Raw genomic sequence first — 10,213 nt, 5'->3', positions numbered from 1 at the left:
CAGGATTAGGGCACAACTCTACAAAATAAACTGGCCTTGGTGTAAGTATCATACCTTGCGATGTTTTTTATAGCTATTTGTCAAAACCCTAAACTTAACTCTTCTCCCAGCCCAGAGAAATTGGAGATGACGAAACATAATAATTTCTCACAGTTCAAACATGAAGTTAGCCAAACTGGTATATGCATCCAGACTTCATTATTTGTGAAATAATGATTTCAGTGTTTTAATTCCTGGGATTGATTATTTATTTATTTATTTATTTTGAGAGACAGAGTCTTGCTCTGTCGCCAGGCTGGAGTGCAGTGGCGCAATCTCAGCTCACTGCAACCTCTGTCTCCTGGGTTCAGGTGATTCTCCTGCCTCAGCTTCCCATGTAGCTGGGACTACAGGTGTGCGCCACCACACCTAGCTAATTTTTGTATTTTTTTTAGTAGAGACTGGGTTTCACTATATGTTGGCCAGGCTGGTCTAGAACTCCTGACCTCAGGTGATCTGCCCACCTTGGCTTCCTAAAGTGCTGGGATTACAGGCGTGAGCCACCATGCCCGGCCATTCCTGGGAGTATTTAATAAGTCATTTTTGCAGCTTTGCTATTATAGCAGGGCCTTTCTGTCAGAGATGGCACATATTCTGTCAATCTGGAGCTTCCATCTTTCATTAAAATGAGTTCCACTTCCTGAAAGTCCCGCAGTCTTCGAATGTCTTTGTCCTTAATGTAGAAAAGAAATTATACCATGCTTAATAAATTTGAATGTAATAGAAAACCTTAATATTAATATTGTTCAGCATCTTGGGTTCTGAACCCATAAGGTATTGTTTTTTTTGAGATGGAGTCTTGCTTTTGTCGCCCAGGCTGGAGTGCAATGATGCGATCTTGGCTCACTGCAACCTCCGCCTCCCGGGTTCAAGTGATTCTCCTGCCTCACTTGGCTCACTGCAACCTCAGCCTCCTGAGTAGCTGGGATTCAGACATGCGCCATCATGCCCGGCTAATTTTTGTATTTTTTATAGAGACAGTTTTCACCATGTTGGCCAGGCTGGTCTTGAACTCCTGACTTCAGGTGATCCGCCCACCTGGGCCTCCCAAAATGTTGGGATTACAGGTGTGAGCCACTGCGCCCGGTCCCCATAAGATAGTTCTGTATTTTTTTTTGAGACAGGGTCTCACTCTGTCACCTAACCTGGAGTGCAGTGGCACAGTCACAGCTCACCGCAGCTTCAACCTCCTAGGCTCAAGCAATCCTTCCACTTCCACTGCAGCCTCCCAAGTCTACTACACCCAGCTAATTTTTATATTTTCCTGTAGAGACAGGGTTTCACCATGTTGCCCAGGCTGGTCTCAAATTCCTGAGCTCAAGCAACCCGCCCACCTTGGCCTCCCAAAGTGCTGGGATTACAGGCATGAGACACCACACCCAGTAGATTTTTGTTGTTAAGGTATCTGGAAAGCATGATCATCCCTTGACATGTTAGTTTACAAAGAATATACACTATAAGCCAAGACACCAGTAAGGATTGCCAAAGGAACAGCAGCTCACCACCTGTTATCCCAGCACTTAGGAGGATGAGGCCAGGGGTTTGAGAACAGCCTGGGCAATATAGCCAGACCCATTTCAAAAAAAAGAAATTAGTGGAGTGTGGTGGTGTGTCCCTGTAGTCCCAACTACTCTGGAGGCTAAGATGGGAGGATCACTTGAGCCGAGGATTTCGAGGCTGCAGTGAGCTATGATCACGCCATTGCATTCTATTGTGGGTGACAGAGACCCTGTCTCAAAAAAATAAAAAACAAAAAAATTGCCAAAGGAATTTTGAAAGCTTTAAAGAAAAATTTCCAAAGAAATAAGATTTCCTTTCCAAAATTAAAAATTAAGATCTGTATTTTAAATCTGGGAAATATATAAAAATGCAAAACAATTTTTGTTTGCTAATATTTCAAATACTTAGCAAACCCACCCTTTGCTAAGCAAACAAGGATGGGTTTGTGTTTTTTTTTTCCTGAGGACTATGCCATTTTATGTTAACCAGTCAATTTTGCAGAGATTGGTGGGGCCAAAAGCACTGAACTGAAGCCTTAAATTGGGGAGTCACTTGTCATTCAGAGGTTTGTTTTTTTTGAGACAGAGTCTAGCTCTGTCACCAGGCTGGAGTGCAGTGGTGCTATCTCGGCTCACCGCAACCTCCTCCTGGGTTCAAGCAATTCTCCTGCCTCAGCCTCCTGAGTAGCTGGGATTACAGGCACACGCTGCCATGCCCAGCTAATTTTTGTAATTTTAGTAGAGACGGGTTTTCACCGTGTTGGCCAGGATAGTCTCGATCTCTTGACCTTGTGATCTGCCCACCTCGGCCTCCCAAAGTGCTGGGATTGTACTGGTGTGAGCCACCATGATCGGACCATTTAGAGGTTTTTAAAAGGTTTATGGATTAGATGTGCAAATCTTAAAAGCGCCGGATTGAAAATGACCTAGCTACCATGTTTGGCCATTTTGCAGCCAGGATTTCTGGTGTCATGAAATGCAGAAGTGTAAACGATTGGCTCCAGAGAACATGATGTCACCCACTGTGATTCTGCATTTAGAAACTCTTAACCCTTACCTTTCTGAGCAGTGTGTTTGGTAGCTTTCTGATCTTCTCCACTCTTTCTGGTTTAATCCCCAGTTCACAGCAACTCACGTTTAGTAGGTTTTGGTAACTCAGTTCTTGTCTCTTCAGTTCAATTTCAATGAAGTCATTTTCTTTGGGGTTCTGAATTCTGACTTTAAGCACAAGCTCTAAATCACCCATAAATTCAAATACAGTTTGTAAAGGAAACAAAATACCCGTCAGAGATTGTCATATCTATTATTACAGCATAAATAATCCTAAAAACTGAATGTTAAGTGGACATGGAGCTTTCATGGGCACATACACACTTTGCATTAGCTGAGGGTTCTTTTCTTGGAGTGTTGGGCAAGCTCTGGGAAGTATGCCCCCATTATATCCACTGAAAACAGAAAGCTTGCAGCTTTAAGCCAGGCAAGGATTTAAAATATGCAATGGATATTTAAACACATCACCCTTGGGCAATACATAGCAGGTGCTCATACCTTGTTGCTTATCTGGAAAGCTTCAGGGAAATGTATAGCCCTGGAGGCCCTGGTGTCCTTAAAGAAGCTATTGTTCAGAGGAGCAAATCGCTCTTGAGATTCCTACCCACTACCCCCACTCCTCCAGAAATAGGATAATTCTACCATCTTTTAGGACAGTGGCATTGTATTTCAACTTAACTGTCCTGAGAAGATACAGTATGAACTAAAAGTCCAAATGGAAAGCAGATGGTCAGTTTGGCTTTGCAACATGGTCACATAGGGGCTGAGTCTTCACCTAGACAGGTGTCACTGGGTTTCTTGTTATCACTTGGGTCCGTTGGCAAGTGTGGATTTGTGCCTTCTTGTTTATATTCACCTGGGAAAGAATCAGGAAAGAGTTGAGAAGGAGCAGTACCTCACCAGTTGGCTGTCTGCCAGACAAAGGACAAGGATGCCCCACTTCCACTTCCTGCCCTGCAGCTTATCCTCCCCTTCTCAAGGGAAAAGGCAAGTCAGGAAAAGGGCAGTAATGACTTTCAGTCTTGAAGAGTAATTTTCTTTAATCACCACCCAAATCATGAAAAGGAGCTGAGACAGTATTTTTAAATGGTGCGTAATCTGGGGAAGAAATATTTATAATCTCTGTGCTTAGCTCAAGTTTTTACTTAAATATTTTTGGCACAGAGTGCTTTATGTCTTCATTTCTCTAGCAGAGATACAGTTAGGAGGGTGTCTTTATAAGGAGAAATTTTCTCACCCAGAGGGAAGGGAAAGGAGTGAATATTTAGAGTGCTTTGCATATGCCAGGCCTTTTGTGTACTTCTTTCTTTCTTACAATATCCACTGAACATGTTGAAAGCCTGCTTTGCACCAGGCACTGGGCTAAGCCCTGGGGAAATCATGTTCAAAAATCCCAAAGATGTCTCTGTGCTCCTGGAGTTTGCAGGCCAGCAGAAGAGACAGATATTAATAAATGGGAAATCACAGTTGTCGGGGCATGATGAATGTGAAATACACAGTACTTTGAAAGCATGTTAGGGGTCAAGGGAGGCCTCCATGAAGGTTGATTATTTGGGCTGACATCTGAAGGATGAATAGGCTTAACTAGATCCAGAGGGCAGAGGAGGTGAAGAGCTTTTCACAGGGCCCTGTGGAGAGTTCAGCATGGCTGCAGGGCAGAGAGCATAGGGGGACTGAGTGTCAGACAGGCTGGCAGGGGCCAGTTAGTCCAATTACGTAGCTTCTTGTCACATGAGATAAGATACACGATAAGGTAAAATATACCCTGGATTTTGGAGGCAATAAAAAATTTTCATACTTATATGTTGATATAATGATTTGCATATAGTGGGCAAAGTATATTATTAAAATTAGTTTCACCTGTTTTTACTTTTTAAAACATGGCTACTAGCAATTTTAAATTACATATGTGGCTTGCATTACATTTCTATTGGGCAGCATTAGTCTAGATGAAAGGTTTTGGTCTTTGTCCTAAAACACCACCAAGCCATTCTGGTTTTTAGCAGAGAGCTGTCATAATCAGACTTGCATTCTGGAAAAGAGAAAAGCCTCACTGTCCCCAAAAGAATCCTGTGGGGTATGCACATTATTATTTGTTATTTGCATTTTCAGACAGGAAAATTGAGGCTGAAAGGGGAAGTAGTTTGTTCAGGTTGGTAAATGGCCAGATATGGATGTGACCAGGGCCAACTACATAATTTGCAAAGCCGAGTGCAAAAGGAAAATGAAGAGGAAGCCAATTTCCCCTTCTCACAGCCGCTGCTCTAACCCAGGGCAAATGGGTGACGCCCAAGGTATTGCGACCTCCCCACTTGAACGCACCAACTAGCTGGATGGGGGTGGGTGAGAGTGTCCAGGGCTGCCTGCCACTCCTCAGCCTCTGATCCTTGTTTTGCCTGGGCAAAGGTGACAGCGGAATGAGGGACTCTGGCAGAGGGTTACAGCAGTGGTAGGGCTGGTCTGGGTGTGGAGACCATATGTATGAGCTGAGGCTCCAACTCCCAACCCTGGCACATGCTCCATTGTCCCATCGGACACCACTTACAAAACAAGTTCAGGGCTAAAATTATGACACATTTCAAGTCAACAATCACAGAATGTTGAACCCCAAGCCCAGGGCCTTTCTGAATGCAAGGCCCTGGGCAGCTGCACTGATCACAGCCTTATGAAGTCAGCCCTGTTTGTGCCCCTCTGCCAGATGCCTCCAAGGAGATGAGACGCTCCTGCCCAACTCAGCCCCTTCCCAGGACAGGAATAATGTCCCCTCCCCTAGTGAGCGGGGATCTGCAGTCTTCTCTTTGCCTTTCAATTCTGGGCCCCGGAGGTGGCTCAGGGCTGTGGCTCCTTCTCAGGCAGCCCCTGTAGCAGCTGGGCCCCAGCCCACCTGCCAGTACCTGACCTGATATCGATACCTGATAGAGATACCAGAACCTGACCTGAAACGAGGCCTTCCTGCCTCACTGCTAACTCACCCAACACACAGCCCGAGAACTTTCCCTGCCCTGTCCACTACGTTTGAAAGCATTTTATTCTGTGGTCAATGTGTCAGCTCTGTGAATGGACAGAGTCTCATAGAGGTCACAAAGCATGCCCTTTGCACTCAGGCAGATTTGGGTCTGAATTCTTCTGCCACTTAGTAGCTTTGACACCTTGGGCAAGTTACATAACCTCTCTGATCTGAAAATGAGGTTAACAATCCTACCTCACCAGATTGTAAGAAGTCAAAGAGAAAGTACACAGAAGGTACAACTTCCTAGCAGTTGTGAGCACCAGTAATTGCCGGCTGCTATTATTATTTATTGTAGCTATAGACACTTGCTTCCTTCTGAAAGGACCTTTGGTCTAGTTGCTCTGCTCTTCACTACCCCACTGGCAGAGTGGCGGAGGCCACAGGGCACTGCTGGCCACAGCATCAGCCGTGTCCCAGCCTTCCCCAGCCCCCTGTCCCATCCTCCTTGAGGACCATGTTGGGAACAGGACTCCCAGACTCACCTGCTGGCTTCTCCCCGATGTCCTGTTCCGGTTCAGCCATGAGTCACCTCTAGTCCGTCAGATGTGCAGCCCCTCTCGCATTTATGCACAAGCTCCCAACCAAATAAAAAGCACTTTCTACAGCCTCAGCACATCTGTCTGCAAGGTAACAACAGTGTGTTCTTGCCACCCCAGTGAGATAGAGCAGGGTCATTTTTATTTTATAGATAGGGAAAAGGAGGCTCCAGTGTGTGGCATGATTTGCATAGGGTGAGGCCAGTGAAGGAAGGTACTGAAGTAAGGCTCCAGACTCTCTTCTCAGGCTGTCTCCACTGGAAGACGGTGCAGGCCAGTAGTACTCACGCGAGGGAATGGTGCCCTTCAGAGGGGAGGCCAGAGAGGCACAGCAGGCACCCAGCCAGACCCGAGAAGGGGGCCAGGCCCTCTTTCTTGGAAAAGGTTGGTAGCTTCTACATCAGGGGTAAGAAAAACCAAACACTTTGTTTCTCGGTTTGAATGGACTCCTCTTCCCCATTTCACTGTCTTTTCTCCCAGCCCCTTCCTCAGCAGCTGTGCATGACAAGAAAGAAGCAGAAAGACCCCTCCATACCTGGGAAAATGACCTTGGTGATGATCCTGGATTCCCTGTTTCTAGACATCAAAATGGAGGAGGCAGAGGCTGGAGCAGGAGGTTCAGTGAAGAATAGGTGGGGAGGGTCAAAGTCCCCAGTGAGGCTGCTGCCTCAAAGGCAGGCTGAAGACAGGAGGAGGTGCACAGATAGGAACCCAGATGTTCGGGTAACGCTCACATTTCATTTAACCCTCCAATGACAAAAGACGGGCAAACAGACGGGGCATCAGGGTGGGCCTCAGCATCAAAAAACTGGAGGGAGCTGGCTGGGTGCGGTGGCTCACGCCTATAATCCTAGCACTTTGGGAGGCTGAGGCGGGTGGATTGCCGGAGCTCAGGAGTTCCAGACCAGCCTGGGCAACTCGATGAAACCCCGTCTCTACTAAAATACAAAAAATTAGCTGGGTGTGGTGACGTGCGCCTATAATCCCAGCTACTCAGGAGGCTGAGACAGGAGAATCGCTTGAACCTGGGAGGCAGATGTTGCAGTGAGCCGAGATCACACCATTGCACTCCAGTCTTGGTGACAGAGCAAGACTCCATCTCAATAAATAAATAAATAAATAAATAAACACACACACACACACACACACACACACACACACACACACAAACAACAACAACAACAACAACAAAAAACCAAAAAAAAAAAAAGCTGGAGGGAGCTATGGAGATCGCAGCCCCCCGGCTCTCAAACATGGTGTGCATTGAAGTCACCTGGGAAGCTTTAAAAACCGTGGATGCCCAGGTCCCACCCTATAAAGTCTGACTTAGTTGGTCTGGATGCAATCAGAGCCCCAGAACTTTCGAAAGGTTCCCAGCTGATTTCAATGTGCAGCCAAGACTGTGAACCACTGATTTGGCCAAACTGCTTAAAGGAGCAAACAGGGAAAATGAGGCCTTATAAGTGAAATGTTTACCACTAGTCACGTGGCCAGCCAGGCACAGGCCTGGCACTGGACCTGGGTCACCTGGCTGCCAGGCCGACGCTGTCTTCCCAGCATGCTGGCGTGTCTTTCTGCAAGAACAGGGGAAGGGCAGGGTGGGGCAATGGAGAGGCGGAAGTAGCAGGGATCCCCTGGCCTGGACTCCTGAGAAAATGCACTTTGGCCAGCCTGGCTGCCAGGGTGTGGTCAGCCATAAAAAAGGCATCCTGAACCTCCTCCCCTGAGTGGGTGTGGCTACAGGTGCAGGGGAACTGTAGATGAAAAGGCTTGGCACTTGAGGGAAAGCCTCAGTTCATTCTCATTTTGCTCACCTGTTCGGTCCATTCATTCACTCACTCCCCATTCACTGATTCACTCATTCACTCACACGTTCACTCAACAACACTCATTTTTTTCTTATTTAGGGGAACACACGTTCTTCTTTTAATTCATTTTATTTTTTGAGAAGGAGTTTCGCTCTTGCCCAGGCTGGAGTGCAATGGTGGGATCTCGGCTCACTGCAACCTCCATCTCCCAGGTTCAAGCAATTCTCCTGCCTCAGCCTCCCTATAAATAGCTGGGATTACAGCTGTGTGCCACCATGCCCAGCTAATTTTTTTTTTTTTTTTTTTTTTTTTTTTTTTTTTTTTTTTTTAGTAGAGATGGGGTTTTGCTATGTTGGCCAGGCTGGTCTTGAACTCCTGACCACAGGTGATCCACCTGCCTCGGCCTCCCAAAGTGCTGGGATTACAGGCGTGAGCCACCGCGTCCGGCCTTTTAGTTAATTTTAATGTTTAAAATTAAAGTATTACATGTTCTAGTTAAAAAAAATCTACTGGTACTAAAAATCAGAGCCGATTAGGGAGGAAGAAGGCAAAGTGTGTTGGGGGGGACAATCAACTGCCACACAGGCCTTGGCATATGACTTGTTCCATTCATTATGCTGGGCACTCAGTGGGCCCTTTTATCCATGTATTAGTTTTGCTTGTGTGTGAGCCTGTGAGAGGTAGCTTTTAATTCTGATATAGTTTCAAACTTACAGAAAGTTGTGCCTGGAGTAGTGGCTTATGCTAAGGTGGGAGGATGGCTTGAGCCCAGGAGTTCGAGACCAGCCTGGCCAACATGGTGAAACTCCATCTGTACAAAGAATTAAAAAAAAAAAGAGCTTTACTTCTCATCTATTCATTCATTTATTATCATTGTGAACTCATGGATTCTTATTTTATTCAGTGGGTCACAATCCAACACTATCATGATCTATTTTGATGCTTTAATCATCCCAACTTTGTCCAGCATTTTATCCTGGCAGCTGTTTCCCATATCCTTTGACATATCCCCATTATTTTGTGAGCACTTTCTTTTTTTTTATTTTATTTTTTAGACGGAGTCTTGCTCTGTTGCCGAGGCTGGAGTGCAGTGGTGTGATCTCAGCTCACTGCAACCTCCGCCTCCCAGGTTCAAGCAATTCTCCTGGCTCAGCCTCCCGAGTAGCTGGGAATACAGGCACGCGCCACCAGGACTGGGTAATATTTTTTGGTATTTTTAGTAGAGAGGGAGTTTCACCACATTCGTCAGGCTGGTCTCAAAATCCTGACCTCAAGTGATCCGCCCTCCTCGGCCTCCTAAATTGTTGGGATTACAGGCGTGAGCCACCGCACCCGGACTGTGAGCACTTTCTTATTTCATGGCACATCAAGATGTTCTGGGTTCCATTGTACTTTCCCTGCCCCAGCCCTGCAATCAGGCATTTCTCCAAGGAGCCAGGTTCTTTTCCATGAGGCACAGGTGTGATCATTCCCATGGAGATGTCATTGCTTCTAGGCTCTTCCCGTGTGCAGAGCTAGGAGCACACATGCACATACGCACATAAACACATAAACACATGCATCTATTTCTGTATATAGATATATGTTTTAAAATCAATCTAATGTATTTAGTTTCCTCTTTTGTGTGTGTATATATTTAAGAGAACAACTTCATATTTCTAGTCCCATTCCAACACCAAAGGGTTCTCCCTTGCTGGCTTGCTTGCCTTCCTTTCTTCCTCCCCCTTTCTCTCTTTCTTTCTATTTTAAACAACAGAAATTTATTCTCTCACAGTTGTGGAGGCCAGAAACCCAAGATCAAGATGTTGGCAGCATTGATTCCTTCTGGAGGCTCTGAGGAAGAATCTGTTTCATGACGCTCTCCTGTTCTGGTGGTTGCCAAAATCCTTGGTGTTTCTGGCCTAGCTGTCTTCAGTTCCATATTGTAACTCTCTTCTCCAAAGGGTAAAATCTGGCTCCTAACATCTTTGATACATTTACTCCTTTGCTCAGTCCAATTCACAGAAAGTTTCAGAATTGTTCATTTGAAATATATTTAGGTTCATTGTTTCTGTTTGTATAAGAGGATTGTTCCCAGTCCTTGTTGATTTTATTTATTTATTTGTTTATTTATTTATTTATTTATTTAAGACAGAGTCTTACTCTGTTGCTCAGGCTGGAGTGCAGTGACGTGATCTCAGCTCACTACAACCTCCACCTCTCGGGCTCAAGCAACTCTCATGCTTCAGCCTCCTGAGTAGGCTGCACCACCATGCCTGGCTAATTTTTGTA

At 45.7% G+C, this 10,213-nt stretch overlaps 1 protein-coding gene across 2 annotated transcripts; it reads right to left on the bottom strand.

Moving 5' to 3' along the window:
• Positions 1-239: 239 nt before the first annotated feature.
• On the bottom strand, positions 240-6,725 carry LOC115934676 (putative ANKRD40 C-terminal-like protein). Of its 2 annotated transcripts, XM_063705951.1 has the most exons (5): positions 6,670-6,725; positions 6,081-6,218; positions 3,364-3,444; positions 2,596-2,756; positions 240-712 (listed from the first exon to the last, which is right to left on the bottom strand). In XM_063705951.1, exons 2-5 carry the CDS (start codon positions 6,118-6,120, stop codon positions 569-571), a joined length of 426 nt encoding a protein of 141 aa, XP_063562021.1. In that variant the 5' UTR covers positions 6,121-6,218; positions 6,670-6,725; the 3' UTR covers positions 240-568. The 2 variants fall into 2 exon arrangements, with proteins under 2 accessions (XP_063562021.1, XP_063562022.1); XM_063705952.1 differs by lacking the exons at positions 3,364-3,444; positions 6,670-6,725 and having other exon boundaries at positions 510-712; positions 6,081-6,120.
• Between the last annotated feature and the right edge of the window lie 3,488 nt (positions 6,726-10,213).

The sequence above is a fragment of the Gorilla gorilla genome, chromosome 4, assembly GCF_029281585.2.
Source record: "Gorilla gorilla gorilla isolate KB3781 chromosome 4, NHGRI_mGorGor1-v2.1_pri, whole genome shotgun sequence".
In the NCBI taxonomy this organism is placed as follows: Eukaryota; Metazoa; Chordata; class Mammalia; order Primates; family Hominidae; genus Gorilla; species Gorilla gorilla.
This window is presented reverse-complemented; position numbering and strand designations above follow the sequence as displayed.

Excerpts from the sequence above, each read along its gene's own strand:
- LOC115934676 (XM_063705951.1), bottom strand. The coding sequence starts at position 6,120 with ATGGCTGAACCGGAACAGGACATCGGGGAGAAGCCAGCAG. Across the intron at positions 2,757-3,363 it reads ACCCAGTGACACCTGTCTAG|TCAGAATTCAGAACCCCAAA; the intron begins GTGAAGACTCAG and ends TTGTGCTTAAAG. Across the intron at positions 713-2,595 it reads CAAACACACTGCTCAGAAAG|GACAAAGACATTCGAAGACT; the intron begins GTAAGGGTTAAG and ends TTCTACATTAAG.